This window comes from Hyla sarda, chromosome 6 (assembly GCF_029499605.1).
Source record: "Hyla sarda isolate aHylSar1 chromosome 6, aHylSar1.hap1, whole genome shotgun sequence".
Classification (NCBI taxonomy): domain Eukaryota; kingdom Metazoa; phylum Chordata; class Amphibia; order Anura; family Hylidae; genus Hyla; species Hyla sarda.
The window spans coordinates 286919780-286946686 of record NC_079194.1 but is presented as its reverse complement, the minus strand read 5'-3'; the positions used below and the strand labels follow the sequence as shown (position 1 = coordinate 286946686).

Below are 26907 nucleotides of genomic sequence, written 5' to 3'. Positions count from 1 at the left end.
ATGGATTTCTGCAAATCTCATTCACACAAATGGGACAAATTTCTGCAACAAACCTGCCGCGTGTTAAAGGGGTACTCCGGTGGAAAACTTTTTATTTTTTTTCTTCCTTCAATCAACTGGTACCAGAAAGTTACAGCTGCTGAATACTACAGAAAAAATTATTTTCTTTTTGGAACACTGAGCTCTCTGCTGACATCACGAGCACAGTGCTCTCTGCTGACATCTCTGTCCATTTTAGGAAGTGTCCAGAGCAGCATATGTTTGCTAAGGGGATTTTCTCCTGCTCTGGACAGTTCCTAAAATGGTCAGAGATGTCAGCAGAGAGCACTGTGGTCATGATGTCAGCAGAGAGCTCTGTGTTCCAAAAAGAAAAGAATTTCCTCTGAAGTATTCAGCAGCTAATAAGTACTGGAAGGATTAAGATTTTTTAATAGAAGTAATTTACAAATCTGTTTAACTTTCTGGCACCAGTTGATAAAAAAAAAGTTTTCCACCGGCGTACCCCTTTAATTCACCGTAGATATACCCACTTTTGTATGGATTCCTACATTTCCAGATTTACAGCATTTGAGTGAATGTTAGTAACATGCTACTAGTCTACATATGAAGAACATGGAGCAGGCCAGGTACACAGCATGGTAATAGGAGGTGCAAGAGGACAATACCACCGTTTCCTTCACTTACATGTTACCTGATCCCGGTTTTTGGATCAGATTGGCTTTTAAAATAAAACAACCATTGTATAGGAAAGGATGCTGTGCAAACACTGTCACACAGAGCAGGAGCATGACTGGCTTGGGATAGTGTTACAGGACATAAGGCTAATCACAACTACAGGGCCAACAGCGTGTAACTGCGAATTACATCAATTATTGATGCTACGGCAACGGACATTCTGCACCTTATCGGCAACATTTAGTCCAGACAGTCAAGGAACCGGCATGGGATTTGGCCAAGTTGGTAGCATGACTAGAGAAACCAGACAAGTATAGGGGGTCTATTCTATTTGATAGTGTCCCTCAGCTCAACATGGTGACTCCCTAAAACATAAAAACTATCACATAGCAACATATCCCAACATGTTTCCCCCCCCCCCCCCCTTCCAATCACAGGGTTCATCATGAAACAAACCAACAGGATCAAAATCACATCAATAAGGGTGCATGCACACCACGTTTTTTATCCTACGGCTACCGGATCCGGCTGGGGGAAGGGAAAACCGTGCGCTCCCGTACCCCACCCGGACCGGCGCTGAAATCCATTGATTTTAATGAGCCGACCGGAGTCACCGTTTGACTCCAGTCGGCTCATTTTTTACCCGAATCCGGTTTTCTGACTGGACCTATGACCGTAGTATACTAACTGGTTTGACTCCGGTCGACTAATTTTAGACCCGTATCCGGTTTTCTGACTGGACCTATGACCGTAGTATACTAACTGGTTTGACTCCGGTGGGCTCATTTTTTACCCGAATCCGGTTTTCTGACTGGACCTATGACCGTAGTATACCAACTGGTTTGACTCCGGTGGGCTCATTTTTTACCCGAATCCGGTTTTCTGACTGGACCTATGACCGTAGTATACTAACTGGTTTGACTCCGGTGGGCTCATTTTTTACCCGAATCCGGTTTTCTGACTGGACCTAAAACTGTAGTATACTAACTGGTTTGACTCCGGTGGACTCATTTTTTACCCGAATCCGGTTTTCTGACCGGACCTAGAACCGTAGTATACTACGGTTTTAGCTCCAATCAGAAAACTGGATACGGGTAAAAAATGAGCCGACCGGAGTCAAACCAGTTAGTATACTACAGTTTTAGGTCCAGTCAGAAAACCGGATTCGGGTAAAAAATGAGCCGACCGGAGTCAAACCAGTTAGTATACTACAGTTATAGGTCCGGTCAGAAAACCAGATACGGGTCAAAAAGGAGCCGACCGGAGTCAAACCAGTTCGTATACTACGATCATAGGTCCAGTCAGAAAACCAGATACGGGTCAAAAATGAACCGACTTGAGTAAAACTGTGACTCCAGCCGGCTCATTAAAGTCAATGGATTTCAGTGCGGGTAGGCTGGGGTACGGGAGCACACACTTTTGCCCTCCCCCCCCCAGCAGTAGCCTGAAAACATGGTGTGCTTGAGCATGCACCCTTACATACAGTATGTATGACATGGCCGGATAAATTGTTGACCAGACTGCCATGACAACAGAAGGAAGAGGATGAAAAGGTCGTAAGGTCGCTTACTATCCGTGCACAGCAACAGCCTTTGGAACAGCTCTCCAACTTGCCTCTCCTGCGTCTCGGACGAGACCGGACCCAGGTCTCTTGTAATATGCCGAACCAGCAAAGATGTCCAGCGCGGTCTCGATGCAATACGAATATTTTATTCAGCAATCAGCAAACATGATGAACAGGTGACGCGTTTCAGCCACAGCGTGGCCGAAACGCGTCACCTGTTCATCATGTTTGCTGATTAAAATATTCTTATTGCATCCAGACTGCACTGGATATCGGAGTTAGGGGTCCATAACTTGGTATATCTACTTTCTGTTGTCATGGCAGTCTGGTTAACAATTTATCCAGCCATGTTTATTTATATATATATATATATGGTATTGATCTGTTTATGATCCTGACGGTTTATCCCCTGATTAACCCCAGGATTGAAAGATGGGGAAACACGTTGGGATTTTGTTGCTATATAACCTATAGCAACAAAATCTATTTTATACTGCAAAAAGGGACAGTATTGAGTAGATCATACTGAATCCAGGTATCCTTCATCTATGTTACAGCTCACTACGGTCCTGGAGGGAACCCCTACCATATTAGGTCTTCCACCCTCAGGTTCTATATCTCTCCCAGATTTGTAAATTACTTCTATTAAAAAAAATCTTAATCCTTTCAGTACTTATGAGCTTCTGAAATTAAGGTTGTTCTTTTCTGTCTAAGTGCTCTCTGATAACACCTGTCTCGGGAACCGCCAAGATTACAAGCAAATCCCCATAGCAAACCTCTTGTGTCATCAGAGAGCACTTAGACAGAAAAGAACAACCTTAACTTCAGAAGCTCATAAGTACTGAAAGGATTAAGATTGTTTAATAGAAGCAAATTACAAATCTGTTTAACTTTCTGGAACCAGTTGATATATATATATATAAAAGTTTTTTTTCCTGGATAACCCCTTTAATAGATCCTCATAGTGGGAACATCTGACTGGCTGCAAGAATCTATTTCCTATGAGTGGAGTCTCCAGATTAAAAAGGGTCTGATCGGGCAAAACTGGCCTAAAGGGTTTTTTTCCCACTATAAACACTAATTTGCTATCAATAAAATAGGTGATTCTTGTCTGACTGGTGGGGGTACGACTGTTTATCAAACATAAGAATGGGGGCCTCGTGCCTCACCCCCACCCCTCTTTTAACCGGCGTGGTGGCCAGTAGAGATGAGCGAACTTACAGTAAATTCGATTCGTCACGAACTTCTCGGCTCGGCAGTTGATGACTTTTCCTGCATAAATTAGTTCAGCTTTCCGGTGCTCCGGTGGGATGGAAAAGGTGGATACAGTCCTAGGAGACTCTTTCCTTCCTAGGACTGTATCCACCTTTTCCAGCCCACCGGAGCACCTGAAAGCTGAACTAATTTACGCAGGATAAGTCATCAACTGCCGAGCCGAGAAGTTTGTGACGAATCGAATTTACTGTAAGTTCGCTCATCTCTAGTGGCCAGACATGAACGCTGCCTCTCCATATAGTTGAACACTGTACTCTGTGCAACAGATCCAATCTTGTTATCGGACTGATGGGTGTCCGACTCTCTAAGACCCCCACTGATCAGACACTGTTGTTGGTGGGATACCCCTTTATATTGCTATTGTCAATCACCTTGTAACATACATTACTTCCCAGACTAGTGTTCTATATACGGAATGTTCTCCATACCTTTCTCTGCCGCTGCTCCTTTCTCAGTGATTTCTGGAGGACTTTAGACTCATATTCGGCTCGGGGGTGGTCCTATAGGAAATAAAGAGACTATAAGATCCGTGCAAATCTTGACCCCTCAAAGCAGATGAGGCTCCTCATCGGGATTTCAGCGGAGATCTCAAGGCACAGGCAGGCTGTGAAGGGAGCTGATCAATACATAAAGTGGTACAGTGCGTTACCATCGGCGGACATACAAGTGGTGCTGCGAAAAAGGAAGTTGATATGTGACAGGGTGCAACAAAAACGACCAGCGAAAGGGCAGAGACGAGACATGGCGCAACATGGTCATCGGGATTGGTGGGGGATGAGCAAAACAACAGCGACGGACACGCGTGATGCACATAGATTAAAGGGGTACTCCACTGCCAGAGCATTCGGAAGATTTAGTTCCGAACGCTGGGTGTGGGCTCGTGACGTCACGGCCACGCCCCCTCAGTGCAAGTCTATGGGAGGGGGCGTACGCCCCCTCCCATAGACTTGCACTGAGGGGGCGTGGCCGTGACGTCACGACCCCGCTGCCAACATTCAGTGTTCGGAACTAAATGTTCTGAACGCTGGGCCAGTGGAGTACCCCTTTAAGGCCTTGGCTGGACAGGACAGACAGGATTCGGGTGATTTGAAAGGAGGATGCAAAAGAAACTTGCTAAAGAAAGAAGATAGGAAAAAAAAAAAAAGATTAATAAATAAGAGTTCAAACCTTGACTGTGCCCTTCAGGATACAACAACACAACACAACACAACACACACACAGAAAAAAAAAAAAAAAAAAAAAAAGGATTATTATTAATATGGATTCCAGGTAGGGTCGGGGTTAGCGTTCAGGGATTTAGGAAGAGGCTACAGCGGCTGGTACTTCCAACCCTGAATGGGTTACGTTAAAGGGGTACTCCGGTGGAAAACTTTTTTTTTTTTTTTTTTATTAAATCAACTGGTGCCAGAAAGTTATACAGATTTGTAAATCACTTCAATTAAAAAATCTTAATCCTTCCAGTACTTATTAGCTGCTGAATACTACAGAGGAAAATTATTTTCTTTTTGGAACACAGCGCTCTCTGCTGACATCACGAGCACAGTGCTCTCTGCTGACATCTCTGTCCATTTTAGGAACTGTCCAGAGTAGGAGAAAATCCCCATAGCAAATGTATGCTGCTCTGGACAGTTCTTAAAATGGACAGAGATGTCAGCAGAGAGCACTGTGCTCGTGATGTCAGCAGAGAGCTCTTTGTGTTCCAAAAAGAAAAGAATTTCCTCTGTAGTATTCAGCAGCTAATAAGTACTGGAAGGATTAAGATTTTTTTTTTTTTTTTTAATAGAAGCAATTTACAAATCTGTTTAACTTTCTGGCACCAGTTGATAAAAAAAAAAAAAAAGTTTTCCACCGGAGTACCCCTTTAAGCACACCTAAAACTACAACATTGCCATGCTGAAATGAAGAACATAAACCGGTCTGTTATGGAGTTACATATGTCGGGAGACCAGATGAGGACAGGGGTGTACACCCACATATACACATAAATCTACACATACATGCAAGGCAATTTCTACGCTAGCATTCATTTTTACTTATATACGTTAGAGAAGTGGCCTTCAAACTATGGCTTCCCAAGTGTTCCATAACTACAAACATGAGTTCGGAGCAAAAAAAAAAAAAAAACCTCTTAAAAGGGGTTTTTCTGGGCATTTTACATTGATGGCCTAGCCTCAGATTAAGAGTAAAAGGACAATCGCTCCATCGAGTAGTAACGTTTAAAGGGGTACTCCGGTGAAAACCTTTTTTCTTTTAAATCAACTGGCTCCGGAAAGTTAAACAGATTTTTACATTACTTCTATTAAAAAAAATCTTAATCCTTCCTGTACTTATTAGCTGCTGAATACTACAGAGGAAATTCTTTTCTTTTTGGAATGCTCTCTGATGACATCACGAGCACAGTGCTCTCTGCTGACATTATTATTATAATAATAAGACTATTTATTTATTGTTGTCCTTAGTGGGATTTGAACCCAAGGCCCCAGCGCTGCAAGGCAGCAGTGCTAACCACTAAGCCACCATGCTGCCCTTAGCATACATCTGCTATGCACGGATGCTAAAATGGACAGAGATGTCAGCAGAGAGCACTGTGCTCGTGATGTCATCAGTGTTCCAAAAAGAAAGGAATTTCCTCTGTAGTATTCAGCAGCTAATAAATACTGGAAGGATTAAGATTTTTTAATAGAAGTAATTTACAAATATGTTTAACTTTCTGGCACCAGTTGATTTAAAACAAAAAAGGTTTTCACCGGAGTACCCCTTTAACACCCAGTGGTGAGAAGGATATATTGATTTACTGCTCACCCTGGGTGGTTGTGTAGCCTCATACACAACAATGAGGATTGCGTGTCATCGTAGGTTGTCTGCTGCTCTCTGGTAAGCATTAGAAGAATTGGCTTCAACGGGACCCGGCTCCGCGGCGCTGACCGACCACAACAGGTGTATATGCAAAAGAGGATTTATTTACCAAAATGCAACGTGTTTCGCTGCGCACGCGCAGCGAAACGCGTTGCATTTTGGTTGATGAATCCTCTTTTATTTATACACCGCTTGTGGTCTGTCAGCGCCGTGGAGCCGGGTCCCGTTGAAGTCAATTCTTCTATAGTCTCAGATAAAGCCATTAAAGTGGTATTCCAGGAAAAAACTTTTTTATATATATCAACTTTCCCCATAGCAAACCTCTTCTACACTGTGCAGTTCCCGAGACAAGCAGAGATGTCAGCAGAGAGCACTATGGTCAGACAGAAAGCAACTCAACTTCAGCAGCTGATAATTATTGAAAGGCTTAAGATTTTTTAATAGAAGTAATTTACAAATCTGTTTAACTTTCTGGAGCCAGTTCCTGGAATACCCCTTTAATGTCAGACTATCAGGGTGCCAACAGACCCCTGCTGATCAGCTGTTTGGCAGAGCCACGGATTTAGCATACACACAATGAACAGGGCCAACGGCTCCATTCGTTGTGTAGTGGTTGCGCTGGGCTACTGCAGCTAGCATTACCTTTAAAGGGGTACTCCCATGGAAAACTTTTTTATTTTTTTATTTTTATTTTTTTTAATTAACTGGTGCCAGAAAGTTAAACAGATTTGTAAATCACTTCTATTAAAAAATCTTAATCCTTCCAATGCTTTTTCGGGGCTGTATGCTAAAGTGAAATCCAAAAAAGAAATGCATTTCCTCTGATGTCATGACCACAGTGCTCTCTGCTGACCTCTGCTGTCCATTTCAGGAACTGTCCAGAGCAGAAGAAAATCCCCATAGCAAACATATGCTGTTCTGGACAGTTCCTAAAATGGACAGCAGAGGTCAGCACTGTGGTCATGACATCAGAGGAAACGCATTTCTTTTTTGGATTTCTCTAAAAGGATTACGATTTTTTAATAGAAGTGATTTACAAATCTGTTTAACTTTCTGGCACCAGTTGACTTAAAAAAAAAAAAAAAAGTTTTCCACAGGAGTACCCCTTTAATAGGAGCTGTGCTGCAACAACCTGGTGCCACCACTACTCAATGAACAGAAATAAATGCTTCTGGTCCCATTGTGTAAAGTCTCTTGCCCCCCCCCAAGTGAATGGAGAGGTGGTGGTTGTTGTTGAGGATGGACCCTGCCGCACCTTTTACAGCATATGGGAATGCCAAATATAGCCAAGTAATCTTTTGAACAGTGGCACACCATGTGTCAAAAAAGAAAGGTGGTTTATTCAAAAAAACGTGTTGGCCAACGTTTCAGCTGGCTCACCCAGCTATTTTCAAGCTGGGTGAGCCAGCTGAAACGTTGCCCAACACGTTTTTTGAATAAGCCACCTTTCTTTTTTGACACTTGGTGTGCCACTGTTCATTTTGGCTTTGTGTTTTGGAGGGGTCCCCAACCTGGACCTGACACAGTAGGCACCCGTGCACCCCTTTTTCTCCTGGAGTGCTGCTTTCCTGCTTTTTCCAAGTAATCTTTTGAAGATCGGTAGCTAGTGAGTGGGGTGGCAGTATACATGCTCAACCACTGCCCCATTCACATCATAGGATCCCTTGAGAAATGGCTTTGTGATGGCAATCTGCATCTAAGGGATAACCCCACCAGACACCCCCCTCTCCATTCACAAGGGCTGCTTTGGGATGTCCTGTATCAGACATGGAGGGGACGGTCACCTATTACTTAAATATAAAACCCCATTGCCACCGTGACCATCACTAGTGACCACTATACTTCCTCCTTTTCAGTTTTGCAGTTTTACAACAGAATATTTTCCATGTCTGTTTTATAGGACATCCTAAAGTAGCCCTTTAGGCTTGGCACTGGAGGAGGGGGTTTGCCTGGTGGGGTTTTTCCTTAAAACGCAGGGTGCCACCACCAAGCTATTAGCACTTAAAGGGGTGCTCTGGTGGAAATCTTTTTTTTTTTTTTTTTTTGTTATCAACTGGTGCCAGAAAGTTAAACAGATCTGTAAATTACTTCTATTAAAAAAAACATTAATCCTTCCAGTACTTGTTAGCTGCTGAATACTACAGAAGAAATTATTTTCTTTTTGGAACACAGAGCTCTCTGCTGACATCACGAGCACAGTGCTCTCTGCTGACATCTCTGTCCATTTTAGGAAATGTCCAGAGCAGCATATGTTTGCTATGGGGATTTTCTCCTTCTCTGGACAGTTCTTAAAATGGACAGAGATGTCAGCAGAGAGCACTGTGCTCGTGATTCAGCAGAGAGCTCTGTGTTCCAAAAAGAAAATTAATTCTTCTGTAGTATTCAGCAGCTAATAAGTACTGGAAGGATTAAGATTTTTAAATAGATGTAATTTATAAATCGGTTTAACTTTCTGGCACCAGTTGATTAAAAAAAAAACAACAACAAAAAAAAAAAAAAACACGTTTTCCACCGGAGAACCCCTTTAATGGGTAATCCCAAGATTATAATTTATCACCCATTCACAGGATTTTGCAAACAGCAGCCTATATCAGGGCTTTCAGGCAGATAGGTTTAAAGGTAATCACTTTACAATTGTGCTGCATTTAGACACTATATGGTAATACCCTATTATACCCTATGGGTGGGGGGGTTTATAGAAGGGCATCAACCAAGCTAAACACAGTCCTGAGGCCATGTTCACATACAGACTTCTAATGGATTGAAATAGAAAATATGATGGATTTCGCTTAATGAAGACCTCTACATAGTCAGTAACATCATTCCCGTCCAAAACATCAAAAAATATTTGCATGGAGTGGAGGTCCCCATAGCCACCAGTTTACTCCCTTAGTACTTTTATCTGGTCACTAAGAGGCTAAGCTTCTACACAGTAACTTGGACCATTTTTTGGGCCGTAAAAGACCCAAAAACATTTCTGTTCCATATTTTATCCATTGGATTTAAGAAAAATGGCTAATTGTTTGAACATCGCATTTAAGGCTAGAATTGTCAGGGCCTTGTTATTGGCGGCTCATAGCTCAAAATAGGCCAGTATTTCGGCCTGTGTTTTGGTCATATTATGGGATATAAAATGGGCATAAATATGTGAATATGAAAATAGCCATTCCTGGGATTTGCTGAAAAAAAAATTATTATTATAATCTATCTATCTATAAGGAAAGAAGGTAGAAGCACTCCTGATAGGTAAACTGAAGCTGGGTGCACGTCAGAACGGAATTCCCAGGTTACAGGCTTCCATATGTAGACACAAGTAGAAGATGATCATTGCGGCACTCCAAGATGGTGAATCAAGTGGGTAGCATTTATTCCATCAAGAAACACATGACAACGTTTCGCCTGCTACAATGCAGCATCTCTCAAGCTTGCATTGTAGCAGCCGAAACATTGTCATATGTTTCTTGATGGAATAAATGCTACCCACTTGATTCACCATCTTGGAGTGCCGCAATCATCTTCTTCTACTTGTATCTAGCTATTTATTTATTGTTGTCCTTAGTGGGATTTGAACCCAAGGCCCCAGCACTGCAAGGCAGCAGTGCTAAACACTGAGCCACCATGCTGCCCATGGGTTGTATCTATCTATCTATCTATCTATCTATCTATCTAACAAGAAACCAGCAGCACATAAAATAGTAGTGCAAAAAACAGGTGCAGGTTTATTGCATCATCCCAGTGTACATAGAAGTAACGTTTCTGCGACCGCTCGTCGCCATCTTCAAGCTGGGAGCCATTTACCAAGGTCCACGTCCAGCGTGCGCCACCTTGCTTTTTTTATTTTTATTTAAAGTTGTACTGCTCTCCTGGGATTTTTTATCTATCTTTTTTTTTTCTTCAAAATCCTTCCCCCCAAACCCCCCCCCCCCATGCAAAACCTCTAAAAGTTTCACATGACAAAAAAAAAATTTTTGGGAGCTGTAAAATATGGCCCCCCCAAAAAAAAAAAAAAACGTTGTGAGCACATAGTCAGCCATTGTACGAGGTTTAGGATCTTAGTATCTTTTTTTCTTACTTCTTCTTCTTCAAAACCGGTCAGGTCCCATCTGTAGTTGAGCCTCATCTGTCGCCTTTTCCAGTGCTCCATGAATGTGGCAGCTGTAACAATATGAGAACACTGCATGTTATTCATTTAGGGTCCACCTAGCCCTAGATTAAGCTGTGTACATTAAAAGGGTTAAACTAGGATCAGAAAAACACACAGTATTTGTTGTGTTTAAAAAAAAGAAAAACAGTGCCACTCTTATCCTCAGGTTGCGTGTGGTATTGCAGCTCAGTTCCATGGAAGTGAATGGAGTAAAGTTGTAATACCACACATCACCTGAGGACAGGGGTGGCACTATTTGTGGAAGAAATCAGCTATGTTGCTCTAATCCTGCATAACCCCTAATACATGGATCGATTCTCAGACTAACAAGAATATACACTGCTGTTCACACTGTTTTTTGAGCACACATTTTAAATATGCCAGAATAAGTGACCTGTCATCTGGGGGAGCACTGTATGCTTCAGCTCCATTGGCTACTGTGAGAAAAATACACATTACACGACTTCTATTTCTAGTCTATCCAGTAAATCTTAATATTAATGGCATAGACCTGTCCTTACTAATAGACAATGGAGGACAACATTGATTGGTTAAAGGGGTACTCCGCCCCTAGACATCTTATCCCCTATCCAGAGAATAGGGGATAAGATGGCTGATCGTGGGGGGTTCCATGTTCATGAGGTCATGCCCCACCCCCTCCATTCATGTCTATGGGAGCAGTCACGCCTCCTCCCATAGACATGTGTGATGTCCCAGTAAGGGATATAGTCCCGTACAGTACTTAGGGCCTGTCAGGTTGAGTCCCTCTGTGTCCTAGGGGCTCTCCTGCAGTGTCTCCCCCATAGTGTTAAATGTATGATGTATAAAGCACCTTTTGAGTTAGTCACGTGAATAATGTTGTCACATGTTCAAGTCACATGTTTTGTTACCCAGAGAGCACCAGCTAACCAGGTGACCTGCAGCTTGACCTATGGGCTCCTTGCTCAGCCCCCTTTATAAGAGGGGGAGGTACTACAATCTCTCTCTTAGATCCTGAGGCCAAGTCCAGTCCAGACGTCTCAGAACCAGTGTCCAGCACATCTGGAGGCCTCAAGCCTAAATTACAGCCACATGTCAGTAAGTCAAGTCATCTCTGTCTGCTGTCCCTATCTTCAGTCAAGTCAAGTCTATTATAGTCAGCTAAGTCAGTGCTAAAGTCTGTCAAAGTCACTGCAAGTCCCAGCAAGCTGCGAGGTCCCCTGTGTTACTGGTCACCTCTCTGGGATCCTGGCCGAACTGTAAAGACTGTTACCACCTGTCTACCTCTGTAAAGCTACGGTTAACCCTAACCTGGACATGGACTTAATTGCCCTGCCTAATTAGGACTAGCGGTGCTACCTTCGGGTGGTTACATAGACAAACCACGCCCTGGCGTCACGAACATTTAGGGGTTAATACCATGTGCCCCTGGGGTGCAACATCTGCCCCATACTCCTCACATCGCACCCCCGTGGCTCACTACACATGAATGGAGGGGGCGGGATGGCTGTGGTCGCCTGTCATCCGGCACGGAGCGGCGTTTGCTCTGGGGCGCCATACCCACCCCCGCGATCAGACATCTTATCCCCTAACCAATCTAATTGGTTGCTATGGGCAACCGGTCAACTTTTCCTCTGCACAAGTTTAGATGTACTTTAACCCCTTTCTCTCCATATAAAATCATAGATAGTTATCCTATGTATATACTAGTCCGTGTACTGTACAAATACACTGGAAAAAAAAGCCTCCATAGATCTATCATACGAGGCAACAATTGTCTGAATCCATATGTAACACACAGCACAGGGATTACATCAGAACATTTCCATTGGGAACAAGTTATTTGGAGGCACAAGGGACTGATCTGTAACACGCATGGCTTCATTACTATAATAAATAAATGGCCGCATTCTAGGATCCTGGCTGTGTGACCATACAGTACGTCCGCAGTTGTACCCTCATCTACCACCATAGCTAGTCATACACTAGATTAGATATTTTAAGAAAATGCATTGTCCACAGAGCCCAATTATAGAGAGGGCACACGAAACAGGGATTCCATCGCTGAAGACAACGTGGAGTGAGAGTTTGTGGAGTAATGGATTTTTTTTCTCTACATTGAATTCCTTTTTTAAAGGGGTACTCCGGTGGAAAACATTTATTTATTTATTTATTTTTTTAAATCAACTGGTGCCAGAAAGTTAAAACAGATTTGTAAATTACTTGTAATTAAAAATCTTAACCCTTTCAGTACTTATTAGCACCTGTAAGCTACAGAGGAAATTCTATTATTTTTGAATGTTTTTTTTTTTTTGTCTTGTCCACAGTGCTCTCTGCTGACACCTGATGCCCCGTATCAGGAACTGTCCAGAGCAGGAGAAAATCCTCATAGCAAACCTATGCTGCTCTTAACAGTTCCTGACACGGACAGAGGTGTCAGCAGAGAGAGAGCACTTGTGGATAAGACAAAAGAAATTCAAAAAGAATAGAATTTCCTCTGTAGCATACAGCTGCTAATAAGTACTGAAAGGATTAAGATTTCTAAATAGAAAAACTTTCTGGCACCAGTTCATTTAAAAAAAAAAAAAAGTTTTCCACCGGAGTACCCCTTTAAGGGCACTATGTAGGAAGACTATTACTAGCTGGGGCACTCTGGTAGAGTATTCTTATTATTGGGGTACTATTACTTGTGGGGCCACTCTGGAGCAGTATTTATACTATTGAGCCACTACTTCCATTAGGGCACTCTGGTGGAGAGCTATTACTATTGGGGCACTATTATTGGGGAACCCTAAAAGAGCATTGTTACCGTTGGGGCACTATAGTGGGCACAATTACTAATAGGGGACTCTGAGGGAGTATTTCTACTATCTGGGCACTATTACTAATAGGGGCAGTTTGGGGAAGTATTATTACCATTAACTCACCATTACAAGTTGGAGAATGAGGGCAATCTAAGGGAATATTACTACTATTGGGGCAGTATAAATAGTGGGTGCACTTGGGGGGAGTATTACTACTACTGGGGCACTATTTTTTCTAGTGATGGGAGTATTGTTACTATTGGAGCACTTAGTAGTGGGGGGCACTCTGGGGCAGTATTACTACAATTGGAACACTTACTATTGAAGCGCTTTATTGAGAAGAGACACTATAGGGTTACTATTACTAATGGAGATCTTTGGGGAAATTACTACTAAATGGGGGTTAGGAAAATTATTGGTGGCACTATGGAGGACAGAGTAACTTTTAAAGGGCCCCACAGGTCAGCATTATTACTTTTGAGGAAATACTGATTGTCACTGATCTTTTTTGGAGCACTAAGGGAGCGTTATTACTGTCAGGGGCACAATGTATCGGAAACTAATTTTGAGGTTACTGTGTCACAATAGTTACTTATATTTCTGCAGTACAGTATTTGGGAGCACTGGGTAGCACAGTAGGCATAGTGGTTGGAGTAGCATCAGGTTGGCACTGTTAGGGCACCAGGATAGGGATTTGAGCTGGGAAGGCAGGAAGCTGGATGGAAAAGTGAGGCCCTCAAAGATATCTGGGCAGCAAATTCGGCATTGTTGAGTTGTGGCTGGAAGAAAGAGTCATGGTGGTCTGGGCAGGATGGAGAAAAAGAGGAAAGAACATCTACCATCAGAGAATACATCATCTGTGAGTGACTATGTGGATACAATTTTTTTTGGCTGCGACTTGGATCACCAGATGGGTGTATGGTAAAGGAATGGCCACACGTACGAGCAGTTCTCTTTTTTAGTTCTTTTTTAGTCTACGTAAGTCACTAGTTTAACTTTCTTATCAACTCCCGTAGAGTTTAGTGAAAAGGACCACACCCATGCACGGCCACCTCTCCTGCATACATAGCTGCTATGGGGTGTCCCACTGCAAAAATCAGGATGGCGCCCCCCCAATCATAATCCAGCACCGATTGCTACTGGATCGATCTGTTACCAATTTCCAGGGGGTAGCAGCCAACTAAGACCCCAGTAAAAATGTTCACCTGGCATTGTGTAAGGGTCTTTACAAGAGGAGTCTAGAGAGAGGAAGGCAGGCGCCTCATGTGAGGGATCAGCAAATCTTGTTAGTGAGGGTGGGGGACGGTAATTCCCAAGCCGCTTACCAAAGTTGGTTGTGCGCCCACACACAACAAGGTAAAGTGTAGAATGAATATAAGTAAAGGTCCACTGCAGCCCTCCTGGGTAGAAGTAGAATCAAAACAGGGTGACCGTAAGTTCAGGAGTTAGTCCGGCGCAGAGAGGAACCATGAGGGAGCCAGATAAAATCAATGGATTTATTAGATGCAACGCATTTCGCTGCGCATGCGCAGCTTCATCAGGCATCCATGCCTGATGAAGCTGCGCATGCGCAGCGAAACGCGTTGCATCTAATAAATCCATTGATTTTATCTGGCTCCCTGATGGTTCCTCTCTGCGCCGCACTAACTCCTGAACTTACGGTCACCCCGTTTTGATTTTACAAGAGGAGGGGATTGGTATCATACACACTTAGCAGGTACAATGCCACAATCCATGAACTGGAAATCCAGATGCGCTTGTCTGGAGCAGAAGAAGAGTTATGGAGACTCGTTGCTTACGAGTAACTAAATGAGCTCAGGAAACATCCAACTTCCCAGCTCCATCCCTCACTGCGGTGACACCAATGTATTTACACAGAGCCGGGTTTATTTAACTTTGTGGCTCCATAGAAAAAGCATGACATGTTCTAAATGTAACTAATCCAAACATAATAAATGCTTTGTTATGGGCGTCTGCTTCTGCGTTTGTTGAGATTTAAAATTGTTACGTTTGCATTAACCCTTTAAAATACTCCCAGGAGTTCATTCCATTCGGAATTTTTAAAGCGTACCTGTCATATCAAAAAGTAAAGCTTATACAGTGGTCCCTCAACATACGATGGTAATCCGTTCCAAATGGACCATCGTTTGTCGACCATCGTTGAGGGATCCGTGGAATGTAAAGTATAGGACAGTGGTCTACAACCTGGGGACCTCCAGATGTTGCAAAACTACAACACCCAGCATGCCCGGACAGCCAATGGCTGTCCGGGCATGCTGGGAGTTGTAGCTTTGCAACATCTGGAGGTCCGCAGGTTGTAGACCACTGATAGAGGAAGTTTTACTCACCTGTCCCTGCCGCTCCGGACCGTCACCGCTCGTCACCGCTGCCCGGGATGTCGCCTTCCATCGCTGTCGCCGCGTCCCCGGGGTGTCCCCGACGCTGCGGCAAGGCCTCTGCTTCCCCGGCATCCTCGCTCTCCGTCGCCGCCATCACGTCGTTACGCACGCCGCTCCTATTGGATGACGGGACGGCGTGCGCAGCGACGTGATGACTACGATGGAGAGCGCCGACGATGCAGAGGATCCCGAAGTGGACGCGCCGGAGCCCCGAGGACAGGTAAGTGATAGTCAGCGGACCACACGGGGCACCGTAAGCGGCTATCCGGTGGCAGCTGAAGCAGTCTGCGCTGCCGGATAGCCGTTTATGCGATGGCCCCGACCTACAAAAGCATCGTATGTTGATGCTGCCTCTGAGAGGCCATCGTATGTTCAAATGATCGTATGTCGTGGCCATCGTAGGTCGGGGGGGGGTAGCGGGTCACTGTACATGTTTCTAACTGGTTCATATAGATGCTTCACATGTCTTTGTCTAGCTTCTGTATTTGGCTCACAAATCCCTTCTGTTCTGCTGCTCACCAATTCTGACATCCACTGCTCAGGAAGGGACGTGTTCAAAGCAAGCACTGAGCCCGCCCTCGCTCACAATATACTCACTTCCTCCCTGAGTCTGCTGTGTTATGCTGGGTCTCTTCATCCAATCACTGCAGGCTGCTCTGTACCCCTCTTGTTTTCATGCTGCAGTCTGATACGACAGGTGTGAGCATAGAGGAGTGCTAGTCCCGCCCTCTAGGGACTTTCTGGAATTTGTCCCAGACTTTGCTTCAGCTAGGACAAAGATGATGCTGCAACCAGACAGGGTTATGTTCTGGAAGGTATGGGGACCCCTAGTGTTCTGTTTTATAATCCACAATTTCTATAAAAGGAGAGTTTCTATAAAAAAAAAAATTTTTTAAAAAGTGACACCCTGTTCACCCAAACTAAACCCAGTATACTTGGTTATAGTGCCAGTGAACAGCTTTGAAAAAAAAATGTCACTTACATCAAGTTGTCAAGTATGTGGAGTTATGCCCAGTGATGCCAGCTCGCCGAGCTCCCCTGCCTCCTCCATATTCCCTGTCCAGCCCACCCCCATGATGAGTATGCAATTGTCTGCCGGGGGTGTGCACTCTGCTCTGAGTGCAGGCGGCGCTGCCTTCCGAGTGTGCGGGGGTTATAGTTTTGCAACAGCTGAAGGCAACCTGGTTGGTCAACACTGCTCTAAATAAAGGCGCTACGTGATGTGAACACAGCCTTAACAGTTTCTATGCCTTACTCCAATGACAAGGGCCCAATCTCAACAAAGCCATAGATCCATAGATTATTTCTCCTTCCCATGGAAGAGCAGGATGCAGACAGCTGTTGACATCACTCAGGACACACATTGTATGTATATAGTTGAAGGAATCCAATGATGACATTCTTTCTGAATTTCTATAGTGGTTACAGGTCATTCCCACCACTAAAGGGTCACTATACTGGTAACAGAGTTATTCTAGCAAAAATAAAGACAGAAAAGCAGAGCCCCTACTACGAGGGATGGACTGTAACCCCTTAGAACCAGACTGTAGCCTATGGGGATACACTGAATCATGCACTGTTACTCAAAAGCTGTGTAGCTTCAATGCTTGTATAATGTGTAGCTTAATTTTTTAGGAAAATCTGTTAGTAAGTGTTCAGCTTCTCTGCAGCGCCACCACAGGGAAACAGAGGTGGGATCCAGCTGGTTCTTCCCAATTCTCGCCAACTCACAGCCAATCTGGAAGCAGCTATGCCTTAAAGTGTCCAGTGTTCCTTTACAGTCTGTCCCCTGGTGCTTTCCTACTAAATTGGTCAGGAAAGGCGGCGGGTTATTGAGGTCACTAAATTGTCACGTTCTCATGAGGTTCCTGAGGACATGGGCGCAATAGACAGGACCTGTCCATGCACATGAATTGGAAACTTTACTGGGCATTCTCTGTGACCTTTTAAGAGGTTATTCTACAGGGAGGGGGAGGCTGAGCTGTGAGCATCAGCTTTTAGATGTACCTCTTATCTACTGGTCTCACTTCTCCCTGTAATCCTAACTGTAATGATCTCGATCTGTCCAGAACAAGAAGTCTCAGCTTAATACTAGGCCTAGTGGTCAGAATGGGAACTGCAAGATTTCATGATTATTATTTTAAAATATAGATAGAAAAATGGAAGAAAACTTTATTTACACAGACAATATTACATCCCCCTCAGCTAGTCTTGTGCTTTACTCAGAAGTGGATGCAAGTGTATCTAGTCTAGACAAGCCTCTGTAAACTAAACAGCCCACGCGGAGATATTTTAGCAAAATAGAGAGGTGAGAGCATTAAAGGGAAGGGGTCCACAGAAAATGATCTGTTTAAAATAAGCTTTTATGTTAAACATATTTTTTATACATTTTTCTCTTTTTCATTTTGCTTTCTATATTTTACAATAATTGGATAATACACGATCAGACACTTATCCCCTATCCTCAGGATAAGTATTTCAAAACCAGAGTACCCCTTTAAGCCGACACATCCTTTTTCTGTACAGATCACTTTCCAGCAGTGTCCCCACAAGCTTCACAGGCAGAATTAGGTGACAAGTATAGTGGTAGTAAGAGTAGTAAGATAGGATTAGGCCATTTACAATAGGCGATGCTCAGAGCTCAGCTTCCCCCCCACCTTAATGTAGAATAACCTCTGCCCAGGTCAAATACCATGCCTAGAATGTTCTCCCACAAAATTGTAATAGATTCCCTGCCAGTCTATTGTGTCTATGTCCATGGGGCTTGCTGTAAAGCAGACCACAAAATGCTATTAAAAATTTAAAAAATACATCAGGCAAGGTGGCTGCCCTGTAATAATGTACTGAAAATGAAATAAAAACCTTTTACAGCCAGAAAATAGAAAAAATTAACCCGTCTCAGTATTTAATAAGTAAAAATAATAATAATAATAATTATATACACACGCACACATTTTTTTCCATTAAGTTCAGAAAGAACTGGCTAAACTGGAAATAACTGCGTCCATGTCTCAGCAGAGAGCAGGTGTAGGTATATATATATACAGGTTTGGTGTCTGTATATAAACAAAAGTGATCTCACTATCTGAGAGCATATACACAGTGGACCCATCCTGTCACCCTAATGAAATTTAGCATTTTTAGGGGAATTAAAGGGGTATTCCAGGAATAATTTTTTATTTGACTGTGTTACAGGGGCTGTAAAGTTAGTGTAGTTCATAATATAGTGTCTGTACCTGTGTTTTTTGGTGGTCTCAATTCTTCTGAGATTTTTGCCCCAAAGTTTATTTTTAACAGCCATCAGGAATTTCGGGGCCCCATAAAGTTATAGCGTCTGGGCCCCCCCAGACGCCAAAACAAACTAACTCCACTTTCTACATTCCCTGTTGCGCTGATATCGGCATCCCGGTCCTCTGCTGCTGCTCGGCTTCATGCTTCTTAGGCTCGGAACATCACACTGCAGTCAGCATATCGCCGGCCGCAGCGATGTCCCCCCTTGGCCGGAGATAGGCTGAGCGCACTGTCATGTAAGGAGCCCGGGCAGCAGGGAGAAGGCGGGGCCCGAGCTCCTTACATGACAGTGCGCTCAGCCTATCACCGGCCGAGGCGTTACATTGCTGCGGCCGGCGATGTGCTGACTGCAGTGTGAAGTTCTGAGCCTCAGAAGCATGAAGCCGAGCAGCACCGGATAAACGGGACGCCGGTATTGGCGCAACGGGGGAACATAGGAAGGGGAGTTATAGGAACATAGGAAGGGGAGTTAAAGTTTTTTCTTTTTTTGTAGCCCAGGCACAGGGGAAGTTAAAAAGGTTGCGCCGCAGTTCTCCTTTAAATATAGATTATATACTGTGCATGCATCGGTGGATTAGCGACTATAGACTGGGCTGTTCACATAAACAAAACCAGTATACTAATACCAACATTATCAATAATACCATTACACAAAGGACAAAAAAATACTGCTATTTCAGTATCATACAGTACAACGTGACCGAATAACGTTGCCATATATTGATACTAAAAAAAATTCAGTATTACCCAAGACCAACATTACCAATGATACCTCTATACAGGGGACAATTAATCGGTTACACCCTGATCACATATTCCTACCCCTCAGTGACTGAATAATGCAGTCATACAGTTACTGTATACCAAACATTGTATTCAGACCAACATTAGATGGCGACTAGTTTCCGTAGAATTTGTCAGACAAACATTTTAGGCTCTGCACTTTTTTTTCTGAATTCTACACTATAAACTTTCTATAGTAATATTGCCCCACAGAATAATAGTGTTTTTTAAAAGTGTGTCCCAAACTGCAGTCTCCCCACACAGTAGATTGCCCCCAATGGTGGACACAGATGTCTGCCCCCAATATTGCCCCCTACACTGTAGTTTCCCTCATAATAGTGCTCTGACATGGTAGTTTGTCCCCTAATACTGCCCCCACACAGTAGTTAGATCCCATTATAGTGCTCCTCACAGGAGATAGGGATGTTCCAATATCAGTATCAGCGCCGTTACTGGACATTTGCATGAGGACAAGGGATCGACCAATATTGATTTTTTTAGGGCAGATACCGATAATCTGTGACCTTTCAGGCCGATAGCCGATAACTCATACCGATATTCCGGTATAAGTTATCGGCTATTTACCCCCAGCCCACCCCACCTCCGGCCCCGCAGAAGCCACTGCAGAACATTGATTTAAAGTGGGCGCTTTAAATCAATGAACTGCAGTGGCTTTTGCGGGGCCCAGAGACCACCGCCGCCGCCCGCTTCTCTCCCCCTGCCTGTCCTGGGGTCCTCCCTAGTCCAACCACCACCACCGCTGCCCCATTGCCTCCCCCATCCCCGGTTTTATAATTACCTGTTCCCGGGATCCGCGCTACTTCTGGCTCCGGCGGCGTCCCGAGCTGTCACTGTGCGCACTGCCGGTGATGTCGCGTTGAGGATGTCATTGCGCAGTGCACAGCAATAATGCAGGACGTCGCAGGAGCCAGAAGTAGCCCGGACCCCGGGAATAAGTAATTATAAAACCAGGGATGGGGGATGCAATGGGGCAGCGGCGGTCTCTGGCCGGGGAGGCGAGGCGGGGGATTATCGGCAAGGTAATTGCCGATAATGAGAATGTCCAAAATCGGGAATATCGGGATAATCGGTCGATCCCTAATGAGTACATGTGTACACATATAAATTCTATTATCTATTTCAGGGAATGAAGGAAGAAGGAACGCCGAGCTGCACAGTGAGCAGTGGTGTTGCTGAGTTAGTATAAAGGGCGGTGGCAGGGAGAGGGCACAGCTTCCATACTCCGTGACAAATAGAGGGAGGACAAGCAGTCCATCACTTCTGGGGCTTCAGGAGACTGGGAAAGTACACTGGAGAGTACACAGAGCAGGGCTCACATTACTTTCCTAGCTTTATGTACTGCCTATCACTCAGATTTCCTAGCCTCCTGAAGAGAATATGTCTGGTGAAGCAGCTATATTGTAGACATTTAATACCAGATGTCACACTAATATTCTGCTATTCAGGAGTCTTATAAAGCTGGGGAAGTACTGTAAGTCCTGCACTAAGACTCCTTTAATGGCAGGGTACTAGTGTGACATCTGTTATTTCCCTCCATGTCACCTCTCCAATATGGCTGCTTCACCAGACAGATATTGCCTTCAGGAGAGTGGAAAAGCTGGATGACAGGTGTAAGGTAAAAAAAAAAAAAACCTAAAAATAAACTAATACATATTTATTACATGTCCAGCTGTCATAATAGGAAAGTTAAATCCATTGCAATTCTACTAAATCGCCAGTAGATGGCAGCAGTGTTTAAAGCCTGAATGACCTAGTACTGCAAATAGCAGGGGGGGGGGAACTTAAATGACGAACCTTTAGTTCCTGGCCGGACAGAATATGCTGTTACTATCCTGTCCACCAGACAAAGTCTATGATTTGTCATTGCAGGAAATTGTCCAATAAATATACTTCTGGTTTCACCCAGCCCGCTCCCTTCGCACATTGGAATTATTGACCATACTTCTACACAAAGGATACACACACACACCCCTACTTTTTAGGCAGTGATATGCAGTGTGGTGTGCGGGAGGAGGGTGATAGCCGGCAGCTGTGGACTCCTGCCGGCAGTACTGCCTGTACTGCTCCGATGGCGGCCCTGTTAACAGCATACAAAATGAGTGTAGTCTCAGGTTTTCCCATGTTGCAGTGCAGCCCGAGACATTACATTACTAGTCGTGTTCAAAGCGAACCTGTTCTGCAACTAACTGCATTTTTTGCAACAGCTGGAGGCATCCTAGTTAGAAAACACTGGTCTTTAGCATGGAAGGCAGTTCATGTGTGTTTCAAATGTGGGAGGTAGAAATGTGATGCTCTGTCTGCCCCCGCCCCGATTTTCCGTACAGTGTGTAAAAGCCCTTTTAAAATGGTGAGACATGAGATAGGTGCATGTATATTTAATGCAAGGTGTGCATATATGTGCCGACAAGGTGTATACACACAGAGCTCAGCCCTACTTCTGTGCCATGCTCTAGTGGTTCTCAAAGGAAACGTGACTCAGATCTGGCTGGGAACGACTCTTTAGCATATGGCAAACACGGTAATTGTTATAGAGGCAACTCCATAGAGAACGGTCCGTCTCAGGGGATACGCTGGGAACTAAATACTAACAGATGTGCCTTTTCATCCACATATTACATATTCAGCTTAAGAAAAAAAAAAAACAATAATAAAAATACATTTTAGGAGCCAAAATAAGAACACCAAGTAATAGTCCTGGAGGGATACGGGAGGCCGAGTGGGGATGGGGAAACAGTATATTCCCTTGATACTGTTCTGGAAGGGGATGTAGATTTCAGAACATGAGAAACACATGTGGTGGCCCAGTACACTAGTTGTTACCCCGTACCCTTTCTGCCCTGTCATCTGCCCCCCATGTAAATATATTTAGTATGTATTGTACTGTGTAATGTAATGTAAAGAAAGTGTTGTCCCTTTAAGACTGTTTACTATGTGAGTTGTCATGTGATTGTTACCCAGGAGGTATCAGTGACCAGGTGACTTAAGGGGGACCAATGGGTCCCCCCCCCCCATATAAGCCCTGGGTGGAGAATCTGCTCTCTCTCTCTCTTGCTTCCTGCTGAGGTCCAGAGTCATAGGAGTCCAGTCTGCAGCCACAAGCTACAAACTTGCAAGTAAGTCACAGTCACAGTATTGTCAGTCATCAGTCAGTCAAGTCAAAGTCACCTGTCTAGTCAACATGGCCTGGACAGAATTGTCCACCTGCACTACAAATCCCAGTGTGATAGCCTGGGGGAGTAGGGTATGGGGAGTGTAGCTGTGCGGTGACTAAAGGGTGCTTGTTAACCCTTGCTATTCGTGATGCCAGGGTGAGGGCTCCTCAGTAATGCTTGTCCTACCGCCACCATTCCCAAGAGCGATAGGGAGGTAGATAATAATGGGATGTCCACAACCGGAGAGTTTTCTTATACAGTTGTAACCTTTACTGAAGATTTTATGCAAGCTTCATAACCGGAACAGTTGCTATACATGCAAGTTTTCTTTGGAGATTGACAAAGGTTGGGACTTCAGCAGTTTAGAGTCTTTAGGATAATATGCGCTGTTCCACTGGATTTAGGGGATTAGTTGCGGTCCAGTAGTCACACTAGCTTTAGCGGGGTAGTTTAGAACTCACTGTTTTTGTTCTGCTGAGGCCGGTAGGTTTTCAGGCCTAGCGTGTCTTTGCAAGTTGCACAGATCCGTCCTGCTAGTCCAGCATCCACAAGCGCAGCAACCCAAGAGAGCGATAGTTGGCTACAGCTCCCTTATATGGGCAGGGGCTGGACTAACTAGCTAATTGGTCCAATAGTTGTGTCAATCACCATTACAAAGGGTTATGGGTAACACGTGACCCAAGGACCTCCAAAGGTCCTCCAACATACCAGAGAGGATATTAACATGGTCACATGACCGAAGGTCCTGCGACGCTAACAAGGTAAGTACTATATATTATATTAAATATACATTATTACAAAATATATACATAGATTAACACTATAGAATTAGAGTAGAGAAGAGGCGACTAGGGGCTGTCCCCATCTGGGGGACCCTACCTGAGCGTAGTTACTCTGACTTTGGGGACCACCACACTAGGTACGGTATGCAATACGGTACCGGGACACCAGACCTTAAGGTCTCTGAAGTCACTGGTCACCTCCGTGGGCCCTGGCTGAACTGTATAGACTTTACCATCTGTCTAACCTCAGTAAAGCTACCGTAGTCCGTAACTTGGCGTCTTAGTCATTATTGCCCCTGTGCCTAGCCCAGGATCCAGCGGTATACCTTCGGGTGGTATTGAGGATAAACCCAGCCCTGGCGTCACGAATACAAGGGGTTAATGCCATCTGCCCCTAGGATAATCCCATCTGCCCTTTGCATCACCCCCCATACATACAGATCGGATATCTTCCAGCAGCTGGGACACTTTCTCAGATGACAACAAAACTTTAGTCTTCGTTAGTGTCACGATCACACCCCATCGGTCCAGCTAAGACACTAGAAAAAGTGTGATGGTTCAAGGGTTAAGGCCACCAGACCTCTGGGTATCCACTACTAGTCCCAGAAAGTCACCAAATTAACCCTTAGATAAACGTGTTTCACCCGAGCTGCCTTCAGAAAGGTGAGCTTATATATTTAGAGATCAAAGACCAGAGCTGATTAATTAAACATTTAATCTGATAAAAGGTATCACAGTGCTAAATATATAAAAATACAGGAACAAATGACATACAGGTACAAAAATATATAAAAATAGTTTAGCATGGCAAGTTCAGAAAACAAAAGATGAAGTTCTTACAGCATGATGATATTGCAGACCTTGTCAGTGAGAGTGCTGTTCTTAGGATGGTCTAGCATTGTTAAATATTATATATCTGCCTTTTTGGAGGGAGACTCCATCCCCCCCCCCCTTCCCCTCTGATCCCACAAGGGGGGGCACCTCTGTCCCTGGCCCTCTTATCTGGTTGATTATATGATGGGACCAGAGTGCCCCTTACATCCTGCTGCTTCAGAAGAGCCTCTGACTTCAAAGGAGATGTAAACAAACAGCCAGACCCCCAGTAAAATGCAATACACAAGAAGGATACACCGTCTGAATGACCTCTCACCCATGTCTTGAATAATACATAGATACAATTATAATTTACAATACACATATAGGATTTTAATAATCAGGCCTTGGGCCTGACAGTTATTCAATAAACGGCCTTGTGCCAAAATTATGTAACTCCCCACCACAGGGATGGATGCACTTATATGTGGACAATGCGATATTATTAGTTGTATCATTGAAGAATTGTATCATTTAACAATGTGTCTATGCAGGGTTTTGTATCAGAAAACTTGAAGTGACAACTGCTATTAGGTTATACACTCCTCAAAATAATAAAGGGAACACTTAAACAACACAATGTAACTCCAAGTCAATGACACTTGTGTGAAATCCCACTGTCCACTCAGGAAGCAACACTGATTGACAATCAATTTCACATGGAACAGACAGCAGGTGGAAATTATAGGCATTTAGCAAGACACCCCCAATAAAGGAGTTGTTCTGCAGGTGGTGACCACAGACCACTTCTCAGCTCCTATGCTTCCTGGCTGATATTTTTCACTTTTGAATGCTGGCGGTGCTTTTACTCTAGTGGTAGAATGAGACCGAGTCTACAATCCACAAATGGCTCAGGTAGTGCAGCTCATCCAGGATGGCACATCAATGCAAGCTGTAACAAGAAGGTTTGCTGTGTCTGTCATAGTGTCCAGAGCATGGAGACGCTACCAGGAGACAGGCCAGTACATCAGAAGACGTGGAGGAGGCCGTAGGAGGGCAACAACCCAGCAGCAGGCCCGCTACCATCGCCTTTATGCAAGGAGGAACAGGAAGAGCACTGCCAGAGCACTGCAAAATGAACTCCAGCAGGCCAAAAATGTGCATGTGTCCACTCAAAGGGTCAGAAACAGACTCCATGAGGGTGGTATGAGGGCCCGACATCCACAGGTGGGGGTTGTGCTTACAGCCCAACACCGTGCAGGACGTTTGGCATTTGCCAGAGAACACCAAGATTGGCAAAATTGCCACTGGTGCCCAGTACCCTTCATAGATGAAGCAGGTTCACACTCAGCACGTGAGAGTCTGGAGATGCAGTGGAGAACATTCTGCTGCCTGCAACATCCTCCAGCATGACCAGTTTGTCGGTGGGTCAGTAATGGTGTGGGTTGGCATTTCTTTGGGGGCCACACAGCCCTCCATGTGCTTGCCAGAGGTAGCCTGACTGCCATTAGGTACTGAGATTAGATCCTCAAACCCCTTGTGAGACCATATGCTGGTGCGGTTGGTCCTGGGTTCCTCCTAATGCAAGACAAAGCTAGACCTCATGTGGCTGGAGTGTGTCAGCAGTTCCTGCAAGAGGAAGGCATTGATGCTATGGACTGGCCTGCCAGTTCCCCGGACCTGACCTTCGGCTGTCTGGGAATGCTAAGAGATGTCGTTTTTCAACAGCTGGAGGCACCCTGGTTGGGAAACACTGCCCTAGGCAATGAGCTACAGTCGTCAAATTTTGGAAACAGCTTTGAGAAGACCACCCAAAATTGAATTGAAAACAAAGTGTTTCCCATCCAGCGTGCCTCCAGCTGTTGTAAAGCTACAATTCCCAGGGGGGAGTTGTAGTTTTGAAACAGCTGGAGGCACACTGATTGGGAAACACACCTTTAATGGGGTACGCAGCCTCTAGACATCTTCTCCCCTATACAAGGAAAGGGGATAAGATGTCTGATCACAGGGGGTTCTGGCTGCTGGGACCCCCCCGCAATCTCCGGCCCGAAAACCTGGTGTTCTGAACATTTATGTTCAGAACGCCAGCTGTGCTAGGCTTCGGGCGGCTGTGGTCATTTTGTCCCCCTCCATGGTGTGACGGCTGAGGTCGCTCGTAATCCGGCACGAAGCGGAGTTCAATCCATGTAGCGGATTATTGGGATGACAGCGGCTGGACCCCCCTGCAATCAGACATCTTATCCCCTATCCTTTAGATAGGGGATAAGATATCTAGGGTCGGAGTACCCTTTAAGGTGTCTAAATCTTGGGTACTGTGGCTAGTATTACTTGTGGGTGGGCAAGGATGTTCAACAATAAAGTCACCTTTA

The 26907-nt window shown here is 44.5% G+C and overlaps 1 protein-coding gene across 7 annotated transcripts in view; it reads right to left on the bottom strand.

Annotated features, from left to right (window-relative positions):
• ANO1 (anoctamin 1) overlaps window positions 1-26907 on the bottom strand; it is a 196289-nt gene that overhangs the window by 28312 nt on the left and 141070 nt on the right. For all 7 annotated transcript variants that reach the window (XM_056527583.1, XM_056527585.1, XM_056527586.1 and 4 more), the window contains 2 exons: window positions 10443-10525; window positions 3943-4014 (listed from right to left, as the gene is read on the bottom strand). In XM_056527583.1, coding sequence (XP_056383558.1) covers window positions 3943-4014; window positions 10443-10525 — 155 coding nt within the window. The remainder of the gene's footprint in view (window positions 1-3942; window positions 4015-10442; window positions 10526-26907) is intronic.